This window comes from Balaenoptera ricei, chromosome 8 (assembly GCF_028023285.1).
Source record: "Balaenoptera ricei isolate mBalRic1 chromosome 8, mBalRic1.hap2, whole genome shotgun sequence".
In the NCBI taxonomy this organism is placed as follows: Eukaryota; Metazoa; Chordata; class Mammalia; order Artiodactyla; family Balaenopteridae; genus Balaenoptera; species Balaenoptera ricei.
The window spans coordinates 60062468-60086657 of record NC_082646.1 but is presented as its reverse complement, the minus strand read 5'-3'; the positions used below and the strand labels follow the sequence as shown (position 1 = coordinate 60086657).

The 24190-nt window shown below is 52.4% G+C and overlaps 1 protein-coding gene across 5 annotated transcripts in view; it reads right to left on the bottom strand.

Annotated features, from left to right (window-relative positions):
* Nucleotides 1-13012: 13012 nt before the first annotated feature.
* ARRB1 (arrestin beta 1) overlaps nt 13013-24190 on the bottom strand; it is a 74019-nt gene continuing 62841 nt past the window's right edge. For 4 of the 5 annotated variants that reach the window (XM_059930795.1, XM_059930791.1, XM_059930796.1 and 1 more), the window contains exons 8-16: nt 23959-24094; nt 23008-23092; nt 22507-22579; nt 21353-21490; nt 20067-20150; nt 18814-18837; nt 16033-16103; nt 15185-15236; nt 13013-13830 (exon numbers count right to left, since the gene is read on the bottom strand). In XM_059930795.1, coding sequence (XP_059786778.1) covers nt 13719-13830; nt 15185-15236; nt 16033-16103; nt 18814-18837; nt 20067-20150; nt 21353-21490; nt 22507-22579; nt 23008-23092; nt 23959-24094 — 775 coding nt within the window. In that variant the 3' untranslated portion in view covers nt 13013-13718. The remainder of the gene's footprint in view (nt 13831-15184; nt 15237-16032; nt 16104-18813; nt 18838-20066; nt 20151-21352; nt 21491-22506; nt 22580-23007; nt 23093-23958; nt 24095-24190) is intronic. The other variant, XM_059930793.1, reaches the window with a different exon arrangement.

Here is a 24190-nt window from a genome sequence, read left to right as displayed (position 1 = left end):
TGATGTGTGTGGGTAAGATGGTTCTGCGTTCCCTTCATTCTCCACTGGGAGGAGCTAGAGGGACTTCCACCCTCAGAGGAGAAGTCAGGGAAGTGGGGAGGTGTGTTGTGTGGGTCAGGAAAACTGCGTGGTTCTCTTACTTGTTCCTTCCTTCTGCCCATCCTTTTTGTGCCAGGCCTCATGCTGGGCACAGGAGACAGAGAGAGGAGTCAGCTAAGCCGTGCCCATGGGAAGCCAGAGGGGCAGGGAGGTAAGGGAAGGGGCCACAAAGAGGTCTTGCAGGAAAAGGTGAGATGGAGAGGTCTGGCTGGCCCTCCCCTGACACCTTGATGTCACCCACTCACTGCAGACCCTCTCTCAGCAGTGCCAGGGACCCACTGAATGGTTAACCTCCCCCTCTAATCAGATGCTGTGAATGCTGCTGGAAGTTTGAGGTGGGCAGGTGACTGCAGCGGCCAAGTGCCAGGGGGGAAAGCTCCATCCAGGATGTGCCCTCAAAGAGCAGGTGGGATAGAGAGCAGGTAGAGAAGGAGAGAAAAGGTGTGTGACTGTCAGAAATGCGATACACATCAAGGCAGCTCTGCACCGAGAAACACGGCAGACTTCCTGGGGTTCTGTGACCCTGTAAAAACTGAAATTTCCTCTCAAACACAAAGGGAAGTCACGATCACCATCTCCTTGAGAAGCCTTTTACTTCAGCGACCCCTTTCCTACCCAGGCCCCTCAGGTCTGGGGTGGGGATAAGTGAGGGCCCAGCTGGAGTCCAGAGGACTGGGTTTCAGTCTGAGCTCAGCATGACTTGCCACGTCATCTGGACCATAGTCAGTCAGAAACATTGGTTAGGCCCTACTGTGTGCTGGGTGCTGGGGATTCAGCAGTGAACACAGCAGAGCCGGCTCGTGCCTTTCTGGTTCAGTCCGACCCGGACTGTGGACAGCCCCTGCCTCTCCCTGGCTCCAGGTTCCTTCTGTCAGGCCAGGGCTGGACTTGTGACCTCCAGAGGCACTGCCTGCTCTCACTGAAGTCCATCTCCTTCTTCATTAAGTCTCTGCCTGGCAGACTCATGGCCCTAATTTACAGGCATGGCCTTTCCCGGACTGGGAGAAGTGACAGGGGCAGTTAATATTCCTGTGGTAATGAACTTGGCTGTCTTCAGAGTCCCCTCTTTGCCCCCTACCCCTCCCTTTCCGCCTCCACCCTCTTCCCTCAGCCCTGCCTCACAGCGATTTGCCCGGGGATGGCCAGTCCCATGGAGACCACCTCAACTAACCCTTCAGTGTACTGCTGGGGAAGTTGAGGCCCAGCGAGTGCAGGAGCCCATCCAGGTCACACAGGGTGTCAGGAGCAGAGCAGATCCAGAGCTCAGGGTGCCCCCTGGGGCCATCCCTGCCCTGCTCTGGTTCTGAGTATCTGGCAGTGCTGCCCCATCTCCACACTCTGTATCTCCAGCCCTGTGGTCATTGCCTCCTGCGGCCAGGCCTGGAGATAAGCAAAAAGCCAGCAAGGAAGGGGTGGAAAGCTCTCTTCAGCCTCCATCAGCAGCTTCCAGGAGGCCTCAGAAACCTGCTCCAGCCTCTTGCAGGCAGAAACTCTGATGGGGGCTCCTTCTCAAGGGAAAGGGCATCTCTACCCCCTCTGAGAGGAGAAAGGGGCTTGTTCTGGACCCGCAGGCTCTGAGGTCCCCCTGCATGAAGCTCATCCTTCCTGAGCCTCTCCTCTCTGCCGAGCACCTGCTGAGATGGACCACATCCGGCTCCTGTGCTCAGTAAAGATGGGGTCACTGTGATAATGGAGGCATGGGGGCCCCAAACTAAGGTGACCATCCAAACTAGGAAACTTTGGAGAGTGAAGGGGACCTCTATTAATAATTACACTGGGACAAGAATAAACTAGGACTGTACCAGGCTGTCGGGCCCCGGACTACAATGACTTTTGACAAGACTTGGAGGGGAAAAGAAAAAGTGCCAGACTGCTAGACTAGCTAGTCTGCCAGCACTAGATAACTAATACACTCCCTGTCCTTGCCCCTGTCCTCCAGCCATGCTAAACAACTTCCTGAATGCTATTCTCTAGCCACACCAGACTACTCAGATTTTAGTACCAGAGCCCAGCTAGCTATTTCAGGCCCCATACCTTTGCCCACACAGTACCCTCTGCCTGGGATGCCTTACCCCCAACAGAGAGCAGCACGACAGCTCAATGGTCCCCTTTGCTTTCCTGACCTCACCCTCTTCCTCCTGTCGCTGGAACCCCCAGACCTTCATTTGGACTGATTTGTTTTCTGGCCCATTGTCTGCACCAGACCAGACACTCCCTGCAGGGGCTGGGCCCAGTTCCCTTTTGGGTGCCTGATCCTGGTGCACAGAGATTTGTGAGCACTGCGCCCCACAGAAATCCAAAGTGCAGAGGAAGAGGCATCACGCAGGGCTCGTGGCCTCCCTCTGCTGCACGTCTGATGCCCACTCCCTTTAAGTCCCACAACCTCTCACCTTGTTGAACTGAAGCTGCAGTTATAGAAGATGCCTGCATGGTCAGCTCCTTGTTACTATGCAATAAAGTGAGAGAACAGAAGGAAAATGCAGCTTTAGAATATGTAATTGTGCAAAACATAATTTAGCTTTGGTTTTAGACTTTGACTTTTTAATACAATTATAGCTTTCTGGCCCTCCATTTGGGATTCTTGTCCAGCGTCCTATCTGGGCAACATCTGCCACTGGCTCAGCCTGCCTCAGCCTTGGTTCCTTGACCCAGGGAGCTATAGTGACATCTATTGGCCAATTTGTGGGAGTGGAACCAGTTTTAACTTTTTTCCATACATGCGCCATCTGCTGGTGAACATGGGAATGTTCCTTTTTTCATTTAGTCAAATCCGTTCAGCAAATATTTTATAAAGTGCCTACTATGCGCCAAGCACTATGCCAGGAAGAAGCTGGCAGTTGTTCTAGGCACTTTACGTACATTAACCGATTTTAGCCTGATGACAATTCTATGAAGTAGGTGTTATTATTCCTACTTTACAAATGAACTAAGACAAAGATGAATAATTTGCTCACTGCTAATAAAAGGGTCAAGTTGGGGTTAGAACTCAGAGCCCATGTGCTTGCACCAAGAACAAGTAAATAAACAAGTAAGATACCTCTTATGAGGGAAATAAACAGAGTGTTGTAAGAGTGATAGGAAAGGTTGTCCTTTGAATGGGGTAGTCAGGCAGGCTCCTCTGAGAAGGTGGCTTACCCTGAAGAATGGGAAGGAAGGAGCTCTGCAAACCGCCTAGGAAAGATGAATCCAGGCAGAAGAAACAGCAAGTGCAAAGGTGCTAAGACTGAATATTCAAATACTGAGAGGGAGGCCAGTTATGACCATTCTACCCCCAAATACCTCTCCAATCAGTCCTTCTTCTGCTTCCCCACCTGGTCCCAGCCTCTACATCTCTCAGCCGGATCCCTGTCCCAGCTTCCTTCTTGATCCCTTTGCCTCCAGCCTTCCCCTCCGGTCCATCTTCCGCAATGCAGCCAGAGTGATCCTAAAAATGCATGAATCTGATCCATCTCACTTCCCTGCTTAAAACCTGTCCCACCGTCTTCTGGATAAAAAGCTCTTTGGACTGATTATCTTTAACCTTCCTCCCCATGGCTATGGTCTGCTCCCATCTCCTGTTAGCTCTTCTGGTTCCCTTCATTCTAGCCAAACCGAAGTCCTTACAATTCCTTGAAGGTCCCAGGTTGTCTCACCACCTGGGGCTTCCCATGAGCCACCCCTTCTATCTGGAATGCCCATAGCCTCTCCTCACCTGCTTAACTGCTTCTCATCCTTCAAAACTCAGTTGAAGCAATTCCCTTTCTAGGAAGCTTGCCTTATTTCCTATCCCACCCACCCCTCTTTAGTGCTCCCATGGCACGCCATGAGTATGTGTCAGCCCCCATCTCCAATATCCCTCAACATCAAGTCCAAATCTTTTTCGTCATGCCTTACATTCCTGTGAATTCGTGAGCTCCTTGAAGGAAGGGATTGTCTTATTAATCTTTGTGTCTTCAAGGTCCAGCGTAAGCCTCAGCAAATGGTACACGCCCAGTAAATAGTTTGCAGTTTGTGAGCTATAGATTGTTTAGTTTCTTTTTTACCTTTTTTTTTTTTTTTGCTTTTTATTGAGATACATATTTGCATAGAGTAAAAACCCACTCTTTTTTGGCATACGGTTTATTTTGACAATCAAGATATGGAACAGTTCCATCACCCCCCAAAATACCTCCTGCTGCCCCTCTGTAGCCAACCCTTCCTCAACTCCAGCCACTGGCAACTAGGGGTCTGTTTTCCATCCCCATAGTTTTGCCTTTTCCAGAATGTCCTATAAATAGATGCATACATATTTATCCTTTTAAGTCTAGCTTCTTTCACTTAGCATGATGCATTTGAGATTCACCCTTGTTGTAGGTACCACTAGTTTGTTCATTTTTATTGCTGAGTAGTATTCCATTGTATGGCTGTACAATAGTTTATCCATTCACACTAGCTGAAGAGCATTTGAGTTGTTTCCAGGTTTTGAATTATGAATGCATCCATTATTAACGTTCACATACAGGTTTTTGTGGGGACATAACTTTTCATTTCTTTTGGGACTGGAACTTCTAAGTCTTATAGTAAGTATCTTTTTTTTTTTTTAATTAATTAATTTCTTTATTTTTGGCTGTGTTGGGTCTTCGTTTCTGTGCGAGGGCTTTCTCTAGTTGCAGCGAGCGGGGTCCACTCTTCATCGCGGTGCGCGGGCCTCTCACTATCGCGGCCTCTCCCGTTGCGGAGCACAGGCTCCAGATGCGCAGGCTCAGTAATCGTGGCTCACGGGCCCAGTTGCTCCACGGCATGTGGGATCTTCCCAGACCAGGGCTCAAACCTGTGTCTCCTGCATTGGCAGGCAGATTCTCAACCACTGCGCCACCAGGGAAGCCCTTATAGTAAGTATCTTTAAACTTATAAGAAACTGACAAACTGTTTTCCAAAGTGTCTGTGCCATTTGGTATGCCCACCAGCAGTGTGTGAGTGTTCCAGTTCCTCCACACCCTCGCCAGCACTATTTTTTGGGAAGAACAATTGGATAGCCTTTGCACCTTTTTGGAAAATCAGTTGATATATACAGGTCTATTTCTGGATTCTGGAGTTCATTCCATTGATATAGGTGTCTATTCTTTCACCACTACCACACTATCTTCATTATTGTAGCTTCATAGTAAGTCTTGAGATCAGTTAGTAGGCAACTCCAATGTTGTTCTTCCTTTTAAAAGTTGCTTGGCTATTCTAGTTCCTTTACCTTTCCATATAATGTTTAGGATCAGCTTGTCTACACATATAAAAGAAAAGAAAAAATCCTGCAGAGATCTTGATTTGGACTGCACTGAATCTATAATTAGTTTGTAGGGAATTGACATCTTCTAATCCATATTGAATCCATATTCAATATTGAATCTTCCAATCCATGAACATAGTACATGTCTCAATTTGTTTAGGTCTTCTTTGATTTCTTTCATCAGTATTTTGTGCTTTAGAGATGTACATAGAGATTATGCACATATTTTGTTATTTATACCTAAGTATATTTCCATTTTGGTGCTATTGTAGGTGGTATTATCTTTTTATTTGGCATTGTCTTTTAAATTTCAAGATCCAGTTGTTTGATGTTACTATACAGAAGTATAATTGATTTTTGTATACTGATCATGCAGCCTCATTGATCATCCTCTTCTTCTGGTTCTTTGTATGTTGAGTTATTTCAGACTGTATCCTGGACACTGTGAATGTTATGTTGTGTAGACTATGGATCCTGTTATAATCCTTGATAGAACGTTGATTTTGTAGTTGTTGTTGTCGTTGTTTCAAGAGGTTATCAACTGATTTAGTTTCAGACCCAAAGTTGTCTGTTGGGTGGTGGGTGGTTCTAATCGCAGCACAAATCCACAAGAGAAAAGAGAAATAAAAGGGAAGTCTACCCCATGCAGGTTACTTCTCCAAATTTTTACTCCCTGGACCATTTGCCTGCTTTTGTTTAATTTTCAGAGTCATTAGGTAGTTGTGTTTTGTATTTTTGTCCAGGGTTTTTATGTAATCAGTAGGAGAGATAGGCTGTAGTGGACTTACTCTGTTTTGGCCAGAATTTGAAACTCCTACACAATTTATTTTGATTTGCTGAAATTTTTAAAAGCTAAGACAAATGAAGTCTCAGAACACCGTGAAGACAGTGACAGGAGAAAAGCTCAAAGCTAAGAGGTAACCGCAAAGACCTCTTCCATGTTTAGAGCCTTGTTTAGGTGTCAGGATACTCCTTCTAAATTGTGGTATCCAGGCCAATAGGATTATTTCTGTTTTTTGGATGAGAAGATTAAGGAAGAGCTGGTGATTTGCCTATTTGGTCTCAGATCTAATCCCCTGACCTTCTCCTGCTCTGTATTGCAGGGCATTGACCATTGCAAACCACATTCCCCAAGATTCCTTGAAAATTAACTTTTAATTCGAGTCTGCCATTAGGAGGGCAGAAGGAAAGGAGAAATCAGAGTATTTCTCCCACCCTCTTGCTTTGGGCAGCATCCCAGGAACAGAGGTTTTTCTTCTATGGTCTGGATTCTTCAGATACTCTCTCCCTCAACAGCCCTACTGGGCTTCCCTGGTCCTCAGCTCCGTAACACCACCTCCTCTCCCTTGTCCTTCCACCCTACAGGTGGTAGTGATGTCCTATTGTACCTGGGTTGCCTTACATCCCATTTGCCCTTTCAACTCTTGCAACATTTTCATAACCAGTTTCTTTGATTAAATTCCTGCTACTGAAATACTGGCATAGGCCCTGTTTATCTGGACTTGGACTGATACAGTCCACGTGGGAGGGCAGAATCAAAGCTCTAGCTCATGTCTCCTGATTCAAATGTCAGTGTCTGCCCATTACCCTTCTCTGGCTGGGAGCATCAGAGGAAAGAGACCACCTTCTGGCCGACCGGGGGGGCAATGCACTGATCTAAGTTGCACATTATTCTACAGGAATGTAAAAAAAAAAAAATGGTTTCACATATATGACCAATTTTCTAGGAAAAGCCATCTTACATTCAGCAGCATCTTCCTTTTCGTGTTCATACGATACACTGTCATTTAGGACTCTGAATCTTCCTCACCTATATCCCCACTCCTCCCATATGTTCTTTTGGAACAGGCAGTGGGTAAGTCATGGAAAACTGAAGTGACTTCGGGGAGACCCAGCAGAGCAGGAGAGGAGAACTGAGTAAGAACCAGGGCTGGGACTGGGACAGGACTCCAGCTGAAGTGGTCAGTGGTGCCAAAGGGAAGATGGGATGGCTTCACCCCAGGAGCAAACCAGGGGTCATGGGATCCAGTGGTGTCTGAGAGGGATCAGAGGTTTGGCAACTTCCCCAGGCCCAAAGGCTGGTAAATGGCAGCGAGGGGAGGAGAAGGGGGTGAGCAGCCAGGTTGGAGTTGGGGCCAACACCTGACCCCGCTGGTCCAGGGCAGCAGGGACAGCTTCTGCTGGTCTGTGTCCTGCCATGGGCTTAGGAGACAGAAATAAAAGCACAGCCAGCATCTGTCATAAAAGACCTTTAATGGGCTCCTATTTATGGTTATTTTTTTCATTTGTCCTGTTAGAGTTGAATAAACCATAATAACTTATCTGACATAATAAGGAATGCCACAGGTACAACACATAAACCTGGCAGGTGACCCAGGAATAAGGGTGTCACAAAAGAATCACTTAACAGAAGGGCCACAGACCTGGAGACCAGTCTCCGCCACCTGTCACTCCTCACACCCAGGATCCACACACAGTACCAGGCTAAGTGCCGGCTCCCATTGGAAAGGAAGATGCAGCCCCCTCCCCCGACATCTGTGGCTAGACCCTAACACTGAGCAGAGATGTCCTAGGAAGACGGTCCATCCAACAATCATCCCCCGAGTGCTCCTGGATCTCCAGGGCAGGCCATGACCACACCCCGAATTTGTGAGCCCCCCTTCATACCCACCTCTCCCATGACCCTTGCAGTAATCCCTTTGAGGTGGGCAGAGCCGGCCACTATCTCCATCTTACACAAGGGGAAACTGAGGTCAGGTTCCCAAGGGCACACTCGGACTGAACACAGAATAGCATTGGGCACTCTTTCTCCCATGCCACATGGCTTGTTGTGCCCCAAGTCTCACATTTCCACCTGGATGCCCTGGGTGGGGGCCAGGCAGGATGCTGTGCCAAGGGCTGGTCCAGGTCTCCCCAAAGTGCCCACCTCTTAGTCAGCCCCGGTGAGGGATCTGGGCAGAGGAGCAGACCAGCAGGAAGAGAATTTGGGGGACTGGAGGTAGGGAACCAGCCTCTCTTCAGACACCCGCCTGTTGCCCACACATTCGGTTGACCGCAGATGTGGGAATGGAAACCTATTAGAATTGCTCGAGGGAAATTTGCTGCTTAAAGGGTCTCTGGAGGAATCCTGCCTTCATAGGAGGGACTTTTGTCATAAAGTCCTCCCTTGGCATTTCTTTTACTAAAGCTGGCTGTATATAAAGAGGAACCTAACTCTAGTTTCTCTTCCCACCACGCTGTCCCTCTGCCATCTCATGGGCCTGGGCCAGGGAAGTGGGGTGTCACACTGGGGCACAGACACAAATCCTGGGGTGGGGCTGGGCCTCTTTGCTTCCTCCATGGTCCCCCACAATGCCTGGGCCAATATCAGGGCCAAGACCCATCCTCACAGCACCAGGCCCCCGCCCAAATGAAACCCAGGCCGGAGCTTCAGTGGGGGTGGGCTACAAAACCATCAAGTATGTGTTTGTGTGTGTGTGTGTGTGTGTGCAAATGCTTGGGCCTGGGTCTGTGACCCAAGTCCCAATACAACGATACTTTGTATTGGAATGCTAGAGTCATTCCAACAGGAAAAGCAAGAATAGAAGCTGGGCTTGCTGGTCTAAGATCAAACCTCAGAATGGTGGTTTGAAGAAGTTTTTCTTCAAAAGAAAGTTTACAGGTGAAACCTCAATAGGCAAGACAGATAAAAGCAGAGTTGTTCTGGTGGAAGTGGGAGTGGGGGGGAGGGCTGGAGACCTATCCTTTGCCTCCACCCCCATTCTCCCACCTTAGCAGCCCCTGACGAAGCTCTGTGGCACCCCAGGGGTTTCCACAGCACCTGGTTTGAAAACCAGTGTGTCAGAGTCTACGGCTCATGGGTCCTGGGGACCTGTGCTTTGACTTCCCTTTCGGGGTGAAGAGTTGGGAGAGAGTGATGGGGCGAGGACGCTCCCCCTTCAACGGGCCTCCCTTTGAAGCCACTGTGCAGTAAGCCTGCAGGAGAGTGGTAGACGTGGGGATCCTGCCCCATGGGTAGGCCATTCCAGTCCTGGAAGAACAAAAGTGATGGAGCTGCCTGGGCCAGGAAAGCAAAATGCCAGGCCCGATGCAGGCTTATGCACGAGAGCTGGGGGAGTCTCTTTTGGTCCTTGTTGACTTTAAAAACCAGAACAGGTATAGGCCTATGTCCATGAGACCCTATAAGAGCTCAAGATTGGGGCCTAATGCCTTCCTCTGGGATGGGTGGACGATGTCCCGCCCTCAGTCGCTGGCAGGAGGGAAGCTGCCTTTGTGGGCTGCTGAAACCACGGGGGATGCGTCAGCCGGGGCTCAGATCTCAGCGTAAGAGGCCTGGGTTTTTCCCGGACCCAAATCCCTCCCAAGTGTCACCAAGAAGCGACAATTGGCAGCTCCGGTTGATCCTGGAGGGGGTCTTACACTTTGAAGGGAAGGGGCAGGCAATTTCTATTCCACTTCACCCTTGGGGTTCTCTAGTGGGGTAGTGGGGGGGGAGTTAGCACCCCTGGGCCTGGGGGACGAGGCTCTCCCTAACCTGGGGTCAGATCCAATGCTTCCTGGCCTCTGACACCAAGGTGTGCCCCCGCCCCCCCAATCACTGACACAACCCATGTCCAGTCTCTCTGTCTTGGTTGCTGGGACCACCGCCTGGAGACACAGCATTCCTGAATAGTATCTGAATTTCCCTCTCGGCTGGGTCACCCCTCAAACTGGCCTCATCTCATCCTGGTTGACCTCTGCCTAAGTGAGACGGGAGCAAGAGATGAAGATGGGTGGGAGGGCTCAGCCAGCGGCAAACTTCCTGTGTGACCCTGGGCTACTCCCCGGCAGTGGCAGGGCCACAGCCTGGGCAGCCATGTGCAACTTACAGAGCTGACTTTCATCTCCTCTGGGCCTCACAAGTTCCTTGAGTCTGGCGGGAAAGGGATGGCTGTCTCATTTTACAGTTAGGGAAACCAATCCCAAGAGGTTGAATGAGTTGCTCAAGCTCCTCAGCTGGGTGGTAACAGCCAACACGGAGAGGCATCGTGGACTTGCAGGCCAGGGTGCTCTTCACTGCACCACGTGGGGCCAGCTTGTCAGCAACTCCCCCAGCTGAACCAAGACCCCAAGTGAGCCCACTCTCGGTTTGTCTGGGCTCTGAGACTGAGGAGGCCCGGGGGGGTCCAGCCAAAGAACTCTGTCCTTATCTTCACGGGGACTGAACTCTTCTCTCGGTTGGAAGGCTGAGGAAGTCCAGCTGGCCCTCTGCCTGCAGACTTTCACCCCCGGCCATGCTCTTCCTTGCTGCCCAGACTGCTATCTACATGCCACCCGCATGGCCCACTGCAAAGTCTCAGAGTGGGGAGGCATGGTCAGCACAGGCTCCAAACGCGTGGACAGAGAGAGCCAGTACTGTGGGCTGGTGCCTGGAGCCCAGTGGGGCTCCCCCACCCCCAGTTTCACTCCAAGGGTTCCCCTGGACAGGCTGACTCCAGATGGAGAGGGGCCCTGCAGAGAAGAACTCAGTCATGCTTGGGGGCTGCAGGAGGAGCGGGGTCTGGAGCCAACCAGAAACTTGGAAAGATGATCTGGATGTTCTTTCTCTCAGGAAGAAGCCTGAGTGTCCCACTGGGCTGCAGTGCATGACGGTGCAGGAGGGCGCCCAGCCCAGGGGCAAGTGGGGCTAAACTCCAGCCTGTGGCCACTCAAGCAGCTGTGCATTCCAATGTGGGTTGAATCCACCTGGAAGGGACACCGTTTCTAATTCACATCAAGGCACTATACAGACTAGCAGCAATCATGGAGCCCTGAATGCAATGGCCCCCTCATTACTTCCCGTAACACTTTCCCTTGACCATGAGCTTCCTGAGGACAGGGGCTGGGACTGACCCAACTCTGTGTCTCCAGTGCTCAGCACCAAGCGGAGAAGTTGTCAACCAAGGATGGTTAAGCCAAATTCAAATGAACTTGACCACTGCCCTTCTGCAGCCCTGGGCCCAGACAGTAAATAAAAGGCTAAATGGGCCCATGATGTTTCTTGCAGCTGGAGAAATTTCAGTTCAACACTGGGATAAACCCAAAATGGTGAGTGTGATTTTGAGGTGGAAGGAGGTCAAGAAACCAGCCTGACAAAGCTTTTGTGTGACCGCGTTAGGGATGGGGGAAGAGGTCTATTTGTAGGCAAGTGATCACCCCAAATCCTAAAGGGTCTTATGCCAGCCCCAAAGGCTCCAGAAGACAACCCTGAAGAGCATATGCTGGCCATGCATTGTTCCAACAATTCATTAGCTCCCCAGCTGCCCAAATGAGGTACAGAGTGCCCAGCAGGTTCTGGGAGGGGCCGGATGCAGCTGGGGCTCCAGGACTGGCCACGGGCGTGTGACCGCCCCAAGCTGACTCGGTTCTGACCCGGAGCAGGGGTCCCTAGGGTCGAGTCTTCACGAGATTCAGAGGGGAAGGGCTGGGGTACAGTGCCAGGCATGTGAACTGGGTCATTTCACCATGGAAAATGGTTGCTCAGTCCACCCCCAGGAGGGGCTGGACTGAAAAGGGTTGAGATGCAACTTGTACAATAAAATTTTGCCGTCTCCCTTTTCACAAGTATGGGACAGGGATAGAAAGGAGCAAGAGATCCCCTTGCCCTGCTAGTCAATATATTTGCTTGGGTATAAGGTAAACTTCAGGACATTCAAAGGGGGTGTGAAGTACTGGAGGGCTTATCACAAGCTCTTCCCCCATCCACCTCAGCAAATACAAGCTCTGTCCTTCTGTAACACTCGGGCCCTAGGGCCAAGCAGTTCATGCTAGCTATGGCCACAGCTTGACATCACGCAACCCCTCAGGAGCCCAAGAAGGGCCTTTCTCAGGCCTGGAGTGGGTGTGGGGTGCTGATGCTAGGTGCTCTCCATGGCCCTGCCACCTCTGGGGTCCAATGAATCCTCGCTGGTGGCAGACAGATCAGAGTCAGTGGCTCTGGCTCCACCCACCAGACCAGAAGCTCTAATGTTCACAAATTCTTGGAGGCAGAGCTGGGAGGGCCCTTTGTGATCATCTGGTCAAACCCCTTGGTTTTCTAGGTGAAGAACTGAGGCCCAGAGATGGAAAGGAACTTGCCCAAGGTCACACAGTAAGTGAGCAGCAAAGGTCAGACAAAAACAGATACCTTTTAACACTTTCTGCCTCATTGTCTGCCTGCCCTGTTGCCCTGGAAATGCCCCATGTCCCAATCACACCAACACTAGCCAATGGGTACTGGGTACCCATGACACTGGGAACTACTGGGGGGGGGGTCCATCAACTCCCCAAGGAAACAAAGGAGTCCCCCCCTTCCTTTTAGCTGAGGGCATCCTGATGGACCCTGCCACCTTCTGGGGAAGGATCCTCTTTGACTGTGGGCACAGTGACCTCAGGTGCTCTCTCCTAGCCTGCAGGGGCAGCCCAGCCCGGCCCTGGAGAACTGCAGGGCAGGAGGACACCAGTGGCCCTCACTTCCCATGGGATCACTGATCCCTCTTAGGTCTACAAAGGAAGGGAGCTGGGCAGACTCTCATCTTCCCACCCCGCCCCCATCTCTCAGAGTCACCCTTCAGGAAACCTCCTCAGGACCTTGGTGCTTTCTGAAGACCCCTCCCTTCTCTCTCTCTTTCTCTGTGCATATTTGTAGATAGGACACACACACAAGATACAAGGCAGTTAAGATATTACATCCTGATGATACTGAAATAGGCTTGGGCTACTTCACACAACTTGCCTTAGACTAGGTAACTGCTGGTAAGAAAGTCAGTCCAGCTACTTTGCTCCATTCCTGGGGTCCACAAACCTTCACTAATGTCACTGTCAGTCACAGAGGGGCATGGGGGGGATGGGGGAGGAAGGGGAGAGGTGTTCGGTGGGTCCAAACTGCGAAAAGAACTGCATGGAGAATCTATCCACCGGTCTGCCCCTCCCAGCCAGAGGTTGGCCTTCGATTCGGTCATGTTGTAGCTGCCAAAACTGTGTTAATCACCAGGGACAGTGGACATCCTCTCACGTGTCTTGAGCCCCCTTCCCCACCCCTCCAAGCCCTTGTGCCCCATCTTCCCCTTTCTGCTCCCATCCCAAGTCAAATTCCAAGACCAGAGCCATGTTGGCCTTTCTGGGGGTCAACAGGAAAAGAGGGGGGGATGGAGAGGTGACTGCAGCGAGAGTGGTGAAGGTGGTGCACGTGGCCCTGTCGGCATGGTGACGGGGCCAATCCTGAGGCCAGAGGTTCACCACCGTGACCTGAAAGACCACTGGGGCCCCCGGTAGAAGCTGGAAGAACAAAGGGGAGGGGGAACCAGGGCAGGAAGAAGACAAACAAGCATCCTAGTGCATGAGAGTGGACCTGGAGCTGCCCGGAGGGAGGGCCGGCCCCAGTCTATCTGTCGTTGAGCTGTGGAGAGCCGGTACCATCCTCCTCTTCCTCTTTGTCATCCTTCATGCCTTTCAGTCTCTGGCGAGCAAAGTCCTCAAACACAATGTCGTCATCGCTGGTGGGAAAGACAAGGAAAACGGGTGTGTTTGCAGGGCAGGGAGAGCAGGCTTATCCAGGGGTTGGAGAGCCTGCACAGCCCGGTGGGACCCAGAGGCTGGCCTCTGGGACTGGCCTCGGATAGAAAGGCCTGCCAGGCTGGCACATCTGGATGCCCATCAATGACAGTGGGACCAGCCAGTTGTGGAAATACCAGAGGGAGGCATGAGTTTGCCTAAGGGCTGGAAATTGACCTGGTTCTTGAGGAGTTGGGGTCAAGGGACACATAAAATTGGGGGAGGGGGGGGTCAGTGTGGCTGGGTTAGGGCCAGAGGAGGAACTTATTCCCACAAAGAGGCCAGGCCACCAGTAGTCTCACAGCATATTCTGAATCCCCCAAGAACAGGCCCAAGAAACCCCATTCAACCACCCAAAGAAAGCATTCCTGTTTTCTGCACAGGAAGTGGTGGGCTTGGCTTGGAAGAGAAAACCCCTTTTCTCCAGGGAAGTGTGAGCTCACATTCTACACTGAGGGACCTTGGATAAGACAGTGTCTGTGGGGGGCAGGGAGGGGGGTAGGCCAATCTAAATAGGGGGGCAGAGAAAATGTGGGTGGGAAAAGAGGGTGTCTGAGGGGGTTTCAGGGCTAAGGGCTGCTTCTAAGGACAGCAAGTTCCCTTCTACTATAAAACATGTCCACATAGGCCCACCCAAGGCCCCAGCCCCATAGAATTCAGCCAGCTGCATGGGGTGTCCTCATGGGGTGACTTAAAACCCCATATCCCAAATATCTCCTGGGGGACAAAGGAAGTGTGGATTTGGAGCTGGAGTGAGAAAGCTGCTTGGCCCTGGAGGTGGTCCGTGATGTTCGCCCAGGTCCTCCCCCTCTGGCCACTGTCCGGTGACACGACAGCCTTCGACCGCAGGGGGATCCACATTGGTCCTCTTGGGAGTCAGAAGCAACAAGATCCCCAGAAACTTCCCCACCCTAAGGCCTGATTCCACTGGTTGGGAGAAGGCCAGGCAAGAGAGCCCCAGCTCAGGGCCACAAACCAGCCCTGTGACAGCCGAGCAGGTGCTGTGGATGGACGAACGGACTGACGGACTGACGGACGTGCAAGGACGAGGGAGGAAGACAGACCCCACCAAGGCAGGAGGAAGAGGAACAGGCACCGAGGGTCCTTCAAGTCACATGCAGGCAAGCGGGTTGCTGAAGAGGCGAGCAGAGGCGGCTCTCAGCAGACGGGTTAGACCAGCTGCTCCTCAGGGGGTTAATTAGCATAAATGCAAATAAACAGGTAGCCCCACCCACCTCCCAAGGCCCGCCCCGCCCCCCCCCCCCCCAATATGTCTGCAGGCAGGGTTCGGCTTACGTGGTGTCAAGTTCTATGAGATTGGTATCCACTGGAGCCTCATTCTCTGGAACTAAACACAGGGCAGACGAGCGCCCATGGGTTATTGGTGAGTGGGCAAGCGGGCAGGTGGGCACAGGTCCCCACCCCGGGACAACTAAGCTAAGATGGGGAGGGAAAGAAGGGAGGGGAGTGGAGAAGGGGGAGCTGGTCCTTGGTCTTGGAAACACCTCGAATCACCTTAAATGCAGGGAGGAGGGTCCAGGGAGGGCCAGGGAGGCCCACAGCAGGCCCAGGGGAACAGAAAAATCTCTGGACCCTGCTTCTTTTGGCATGTCTCCAACACGACTTAGATTCATTTGTTGCATGCATGACTGTCACTAACTCTAATACAACCATTTATTCACATTTTCACATCTCTGAACTTGGGGTATGTTTACAATCAATGGCATTTCAAAGTTTAATTGTGGGAACACTCTTCTTTCTTTGTGGTACCTACTACAATGTTTCTTTCAACTGAAACAGTCTTAGGTTTAATGAAATATGACCAATCCGGTATCACATGGAAAAATTATGGGGGTGGAGTGTCCAGGGATCATCTTATCCATGCAGCCCCTTCCGCTATGCCTGGATGCCAGACAAGGGCTCCAAGCATGGCCCGTGCCGCTCCCACCACCACCCCCAGCCCAGAGAGAACAGAGCCAGACCTCTCTGTCTCCTGAGGAGTCAGATGCAAATAGGAGCATGGGTGGGCCTCACAAAAGATCCTGTGAGCTGGGGAAGAGGGGTGACCCTGGGCTGAAGGCTGACCCAGAGGTAGGTGGGGTGATAGGGAAACCCCATCCCAGTGACCCACAGATTCTGCTCACCTTCCCGATGCGGGGGTTCCTCTTTGGGCTTGGGGTGCATTAGGGTGAAGGGCAGCTCCACAGCCACGTCACTGAAACAGACCCAGACCAGTTGAGCCTTGAATCCAGTCCCAGGCTGTGAGTCTCAATGCCCTGTCACTTTGAGCATTGGGGAGGGTTTTATGGTAGCTCTGGGCCAAGAGGCAGGAAATCTGGCCCCAAGACCCAGTTCCAGCACTCCCTGAGCATCAGTCTATCTGGGAGTTGAACTGGGAGACTTCTTCTCCCGGCTCCAAAAAACATGGAAACTTCCCCTTTCCTGAGAAGGATCCCTGGATTCCCACGAGCTGGGAGGAGGCATAGGGGTGGGAAAAGGATTGACCAGGGCAGTGAGTGTGCATCTTGCTCACTGAGTGGCTCCAAAGGTGCCCTGAGTCCCTGCTGGCCTCAAATGGCCACAGCCAGCCCAGCCTCCCCTGACACTGCCCTTCCCAACTTCCTGGTTGGAACTCCTCCCACCCTCACTCTGTCCTATCTCCCAATATCTCCAGGGGGCTCCTGTGAAAGTGCTCAGGTGGCCCTAGCCCCCTGCAATCTAGACGATGCACTGCTGAGGTTGGCTTAATCAAATTCAAGCTAGATGGGACCCAGGCTCCAGCACTGTCTACATGGTGCACAGAGCCTTGAAGCCGTGTGGGGACGGAAGGATGGGAGCGGTGCTGCTACTGGCTAATGCTTCTGACTGGGCCTTCTCTCCCCTTAGCCCTGATGGACAGAATAATAACAAGAGCAGACACTCACATGGTACTGACTCTGTGCCAAGGAGGCACAGAGTTTTTTTCGGCCTTGCTGCTCAGCTTGCGGGATCTTAGTTCCTTGACCAGGGATCGAACCTGTGCTCCCTGCAGTGGAAGCGCAGAGTCCTAACCACTGGACCGCCAGGGCATTCCGCCAAGGAGTGGTCTAGAGTCACTCATTTAACCTTCACAACAACCCGATGTACAGGCTGGGAAATTGAGACCAAGGAGAAAACGCAGCTTATCCAAGGCCGTACGGCTATTAAAAGAAAGTGACAGGGCTTCCCTGGTGGCACATTGGTTAAGAATCCACCTGCCAATGCAGGGGACACGGTTCAAGCCCTGGTCTGGGAAGATCCCACGTGCCGCAGAGCAACTAAGCCCATGCGCCACCACTACTGAGCCTGTGCTCTAGAGCCCGTGAGCCACAACTACTGAGCCCGTGTGCCACAACTACTGAGCCCGTGTGCCACAACTACTGAAGCCCGCGCGCCTAGAGCCCGTGCTCCGCAACAAGAGAAGCCACCCAATGAGAAGCCCGCGCACCGCAACAAAGAGTGGCCCGAGCTTGCCGCAACTAGAGAAAAGCCCGCGCGCAGCAACAAAGACCCAACGCAGCCAAAAATTTAATTAATTAAATAAAGAAATTAAAAAAAAAAAAGTTACAGACTGAGGATTCTGACTCCCTAATTCACACCCTTAACCCTGTGTGATAACATCTCAGAATTGAGAAGGTGATTCCACCCACCCTCTTTCTCCACTCCAGACAAACGCAGCCCTGAAAGCTCCTCCACTCCACTTAGGTGGTATCACCCTACAAGGCCCTGTCAACTGTGAACGCCTAAAGGCACATCATCTTATTGACTTTGCTGCCAGGGGCCAGTTGAGAGGAGGATGGGGCAGGGGATGGAGAGGTCAGGGGTATAAACTACGCAACCAGAAAGGGCTGTTCCGCCAGCCCCACCACTCACTGAGGAGCACTTCACATCTTTAAGTCTCACTGAGCTCATCTGGAAAACGGAGCTAACTGTACCTACCTTCTAGAGCCACTTCCAGGAGGTGATGTAGGTAAAAGGCTTGGTTAAACTGTGAAGCTTGTGCCTGCTAGAATTATTACTTCCCCTCAATAGGAACATGGGGGTTTCATAAGGCTATTGAAACAATTTGGCTTTTTTTTTTTTTTTTTTTTTTGCTTTTTGCTTCCAAAGGGGATTGCTTCTCCAGGTTCACTTGGAAAAGTGAGCTATCAAAATGGAAGCTGGTGGAAGACTAAGACTGCCAACCTTCACTAAAGCCATCCAGAATACAGATGGAAGATTCTGGACCTTAACCTTCCACCAGGCTATGAGCAATCAAGGGCAGGGGGTGTATCTGATTCCTCTCTGAGACCTCAGTCTCCCTCACAAGGCTGGGCTCAAGTATGGGTTCAGGAAATTCTTACTGAATTACACTGAATTGAATTTCACCTCGCCAAATGGACTAAGTTTTCTTGGGATGAGCAATAGTGGCACCTTGTGACAGGAGGAAGCAAAAGCACTGCGTTTGGGACACACGTATTTTTGGAATGCACGTGGATCCAGTTGGCTCCAAGAAGCCTTGTCTACAAAGGCAGATCTCAGGACCTCTCCTTAACAACACTCAGCCAGCAGTTAGTTCTCATTAGTGTAGAAGTTTGAAAGCCACAAAGCCTGCATTTCTCCAAAACATCCTGTAAAACAGACTGATTGGGGGCCACTCCCCAGGTAAATGGAGCCAACTTTGCTGTCTGCAAAGGTCCTTGTCACTTGGGTAGGATGGAAGAGCAGGGATGGGTTTGAAAGGAGAAACTGCACCTCCCCAGTCCCTCTGGAGAGGGTCCTAGTCCCGGCACAGGCCTGAGCCTGGCAATCAAAAGGGACTGCTAAGATTCCTTCCAACCTAGTGCCCGTGATTCTGAACAATCAGGACAATGGTCTCTGGGCCCTCCAGGAAGGTGAGTTGATCGGGTCAAAGGAAGGGACTTTACCTGGATGCAAGATCTCCCAGCAGGCTGGGTGGGTCAGAGGAGGCGGGAGAAGTGGTCAGGAGAGAGTTCAGAGAGGAAGAAAACAGAAAGCACATTCATTTACCACCTCTGTTCCCCTTTGGGGTAGATTAGATCCTGGGACACACTCTACCCACCCCAGTTGTAACTGCTCATTCAGGGACATACAGAGATGTGAGCCCTGCATGGGGAACTGAAACCCAGGCCTGGCTAAACCAAACTCCCTGCGAGGGGAGCCCCAGGGTCATTATCTGTAAAGGAGACATAAAAGTTAAGCCCTGTGCTGCCTGCCCTGGGGAGGCTGGGACTATCCAATGGCAGAAGGAAGCACTTTAGGATTCCCCAAGGGTTCCTCAAGAAGGAGCCTGAGGCAGACTGTGGGTCCTGCAAGAGTCACAGGACACGGGATTTGAGATTTGTGATTCTGAGATGTCCTATAATATATGGTCCGTATTACACACTGTCACCTGCACGAGGCATTATTCTAAAAATAAAGGAGACTTGATGTCTAATGCTATTAGCTTTCCAATCTTTTCATAGAAATTTATGAATTAAAAAAAATCCCTCTGACAAATTAGAAATCCTAATTCTAGGTTTATAGCAACATGTAGGCCCAACATATGGAGAAAAGTGGGAATTCTTTCTGAGCTTCCACCAGACTATGCTCCAGGTCAGGGAATACGTTTGGTCTACTGCCATGACCCCAGCACCCAGCCCGTGACCTGAGATTAAGGGAGGAGATTTCAGGAAATGTGTGGGGAATTGTCTGGGCCTCTGTTTCCCCATCTGTAAAATGGGAGAGTCGGAACATCCCCAATCCAACTCTGGAATTCTGAGCTCCTTGAGCCATTTCCCCAGCAGATCAGCCTGGGCATGAGTCGGGGTGGGTGCTGTGCCCTGAGATGTGATGATGGACACGGCACCCCTTGTAGACCCCACAGCACAGACTCTGAGGAAGCTTACCCCACCTCCCATGTGCCCAGACTAGCGATGGGGAAGAGGAGGAGGAAAAAGAGGAAGAAGAGAAGGGGGGAGGAGAGAAAGAGGGGAGGGGCAAGAGAGGGGCCGAAGGCCTCTGAAGTAGAAGAGGGAAAGGGGTGGAGGAGGAGAAAGAGAAGGAACAAGATGCAGCTAAAAGGTCCAGCAAACAGGCAGAATGCGGCAGCCGGTGTGGCCATCAGGGACCTCCCCGCTGCACTTCGGGGTCTGGGTCTGGGCTGGGCTGGAGCACTTACCCGCCCCGAGACACCACCAGCTTCACCTTCACTTTGTAGGAAACAATGATGCCCAGGATCTCCCGGTTGGCTCCTTCCCTCAACCTGTGAGGCGACACAGGGAAGCCGGTTCACAGGGCTTGCTGGTGCGCAAGACCCGGCAGGGTGGGGTGCGGTGTGGGCAGCGGCCATCGGTCCCTTTCCTGGCCACTCAGCCGCCAGGTACGGGCAGAGCCCAGTGTGTGAGAAAGGCGAGGTCTGCTCTCAGGGAGCGGGAACTCAGAGCCCTGGCTTCCGAGTCTGGCTTTGCGGCCCTGGGGACCCCTGCTTCCCTCCAGGGGCCTGAGTCCCAGCAGTGCTGTGCGGAGTGGCTCTTCCTGCTCTCAGGTGGATTCCCTTTCTCTCACTGCTGGGCCGGAGAGGAGAGGGCAGTTGGCAGAGGAGAGGAGGGGAGTGGGTACCAGGGAAGACCCTGCAGGAAGTGATGCTTTAATTAGGTCTTGAAAGCAGGTAGGATTTGAGCCAGGGAAGAAGAGAGCAAACACTCCGAGGGGAGATGGTAGCATACGAAGGGGCGGGTGAGACAGCGTTTGGGCTGGAGTGGCGGGCAGCGGTGCTGCAGAGGTGGGTCAAACCCCCGGAACGGCCAGACCTCAGCGGGCAGGGCAAGACAGGTCCCCACACCCCCAGGTCTCCACTAGAGGAGGGTGGCCTCAGAGAGTCAGTGGTGACCATGGGACAGGAGTGAGCCTATGTTATGGCCCTGGGATCTCTGCCCTCCAGGGACACCCCCACGTGTGGTTTAGCCCCGCTCACCACCCTCATCCCTCCAGACTCCCCAGGCCTGTCCTGATTCATCCTCTCCTGCTAGGACCCTTCCAGAAGCCACTCCCTTCCTTCCTTCCTTCCTTCCTTCCTTCCTTCCTTCCAGCCTTGCTCTGCCTCAGGGTCACACTCCATCCAACAGAAGACATGACGTCAGAAGCTCCTGCCTCTTGCACGAAGCCTTTCCAGGTTGCCCTCCCCTAGGCAAGCCAGCAGAGCCCAGCACTGACTATGAGAGGCTGGTCGAGTGGTCCATCTTGCTCTCTGGGGCACCCCTGGAGAGGGGTGGGATTGGGGGACAGCTTCCCTGGCAGTTCAAGCTCATGAGGACAGGCCCTGGACAACGCCTGGGGAGAGGGTAGCCTGAGCCCACGCTGGCACTGGTGGGACCAAGGTGGGTGTGGACTTGTCTGGGGGAAGGGCAGGGGAGCCGGGGGAGGGGGCACATCCAAGAGCTGGGACTGGGGAGGGTGGGTCCTCACAGGGTGCTGGAGGCCAGGTTCGTGTCCTCATGTTTGAGCTTCCCGTCCAGGGCGAGGCCCCGCTTCTCTCGGTTGTTGGCCAGGAAGGGGGTCAGCGTGTAGACCTTGCAGAATGTCGAGCTGGGTGCCACTGTGTCACTGGGAAGAAGGGGGACCGATGTGGAGATGGCCCCCAGAGCCAACCCCAGCCCAGCCAGGTCACAGAGCCCGGCCCTGCTCCAAGTCCCCCTCCCCCGCTCCAAGTCCCCCTCCCCCACGAAGGGGCCACATGGGCCAGGCCCAGCTCTGGCAGGGAGGCCACTGCCACCCAAAAGGGGCACATCTCTGCTCCACGTGCAAACAGCAGTGACCCTGGGGTGATCCAACAACTTCATTCTTGGTTTGTAAGCAGCTGCAAGGTTTTAAAAATTCAATGTACTGCTTGGCCCTGTGCTGTTTGGCTAGGATAATTTTTTAGTGGAGACAGCATGGACTTTTTCTTTCCCTAACATATTATTATGAAAGAATTTCAAACATACGGGAAAACTGAAAGAATTGTGCAGTGAACACCCATATACCCACCCCCTAGGTTCTACAGTGAAGACCTTATTTGCTTTATCTCATCTCCATCCATCATGTGTAAGGTGTTTGGATTGTTCAGTTTTGGCCTGCTTTTGCTCCATCCGCCATCCCCCTTCTCAACAGTGAGCGAGCTGGGGTGCAGCAACCCTCGGAGTCAGAGGAGCCCCAGCTCTGCCGCTGGCCAGCCCCGTGAGGCTGAGCAAGTCACATCTCTCTGGCCCCATTTCCTTCCCTACGTACTGGGGTCAGCAGCAACCCGAACTCAGAGGGCTTTGTGCAATCTAGGTTTCCAGTACAGTGTAATTATTCTCTTCCCTCCATAACCCCAGTCCTCTTAGATTCACTAGCTCTTATTTTGTCATTCTAGTTTTAGTGGGTCTTTTCCCTGACTGTAGCATGCATTTCCTTATAGCTAAACCAAGTGGATGGTTTCTAAAAGGCTGTTCAGGGTCATTTACACTGAGCTGCAGGGAAATCTGAGGCCAGGCCCTCTGCCAGGTGGAGAAGAGCCATCTGGACCTGTGACCAGACCTAGGGCTTCTCTTTTCCCCACCGGACCCCACACGTCCAAAGCTGGCCTTGTGCTCACTTACTCAGCCTCTTCCATGGCCACGGGGCACTTGTACTGCGCTGTGTTGAAAAGGCAGATGTCTGCATACTGGCGCACTGGGGAGGAAGAGGGAAACAAGGTGGGGTGAGCCAGGGGTCCCAGGCTCCCCGAGTTGGGGATGTTCAGCCCCAGGCAACAGCCAGTCCACCAGAAGCTTCTGCAGGAGATGGACCCATCCTCTACATGGCAGCTCAAACATGCCCACTCCTTCCATAAACAAAAATCTTCCCCTGAAGGACAGCCCTGGCCAGAACCCAGGGAACCTAAGAGAAGAGGGGGCTTCAATAGTAAACTCATCACCCCGCCAATAAGCAGCCTGTGTTACCAGCCTCAAAAGCCTTACCCTTTGGCTTAGCAGGCCTTGGGCTTCTCTGTGGGCCAGTAGTGATTTACAAGGCTGTTAGTGAGGGGAGAGCCTTCAGCTACCCCAACCCCTGGGAGGAGTCCCCTTGCCGCCCCCTGGGCCGGCCCTCTGCCCGAGTACCCGAGATCTTGATCTTCTTCACTGTCTTGTTGGTGTTGTTGGTGACGTGGACGTTGACACTGATGGGTTCTCCATGGTAGTAGATCTGGGAGGTGTAAGAAGGGAGAGGGATGGATGGGAAGACTCCAAAGCTTTAGATGACGGGGAGGGAGAAGAGGCCCCACACACATCTCCTGGGGTTCCCCAGGCCTTGGCCACTCTGACATTGGCCCCAAGTTCATCAGCCACTTCCCACTGATGCCACTGGGCACGTTAAACTTAAGTTCCTTGTGGGACCTTGAAAGATAATTAAGTTAGAAGGTGATACTCCTGTGTTCCACTCCGGGGTTGGTCACCAGAAGTAACGATAACAGTAATAATAATGGTAATGACGGTGAGAGCGGTGTGACCTTGAACAGGTTATCTAAGCCTCAGTTTCCCCCTCTGTACAATGGAGGGACTGGAGTAGGTGATATATCAAGTCCCTGGTGGCTCTGGCTGCCTGGAATTTAGACCCAGGAGGGTCTGGAAGAAGCAGGAGAAAGGTGGGGAAGGGCTGATGCACTCACTGAGGGAACCTGCTCTGAATCCTCATTGAAGGGCCTCAACTTGCATCTTGGCCCAAGCACTTGCCTTCAGCTGCCCCCCAAGAGGGAGAGGAGGTGCTCACACTTCAAAGGGGCACGGGGGTGCAGGGAGATGGCCAGGACCCAGGACCCTTCAGGAGGTACGCTGACTTCTGAAGTCAATCGCACCCTTTGAGCTCATGCCCCACCTCTGCCACGCCTTTAGTCCCCAAGAAGCTTCTCCAAATCCTCCAACAGAGGTCTCAGATTCCCTGAGCCCTGTGATCCTTGGGCTGGAGGCAGAAGCTCCCAGCTGAGGAGGACTGGAGGGCATGAGAGAGCTGGGATCTGAGGCTCCAGCCCTGGGGGAGTGGCCCCCACCCCCTGCCAAGCCCAAGCCTCCTACCTCCTTATCCAGGGAGGCCTCCAGATGCAAGGGCTTATCCGACATGAGGAACTGCCTGGTGGTCTCGGCTGTGGGCTGGGGGCCGGGCCTCTCCGGGGCGTATTGCACCTTCCTGATGACCAGGCGCACAGAATTCCTAGTGGAGATGGGTAGAGCAAAAGATGACCAGAGTCACCTGCCTCCATCCTCTTTCCTTGCGACCCTCACATCCTTCTCTTGCTCAAGAGACTGC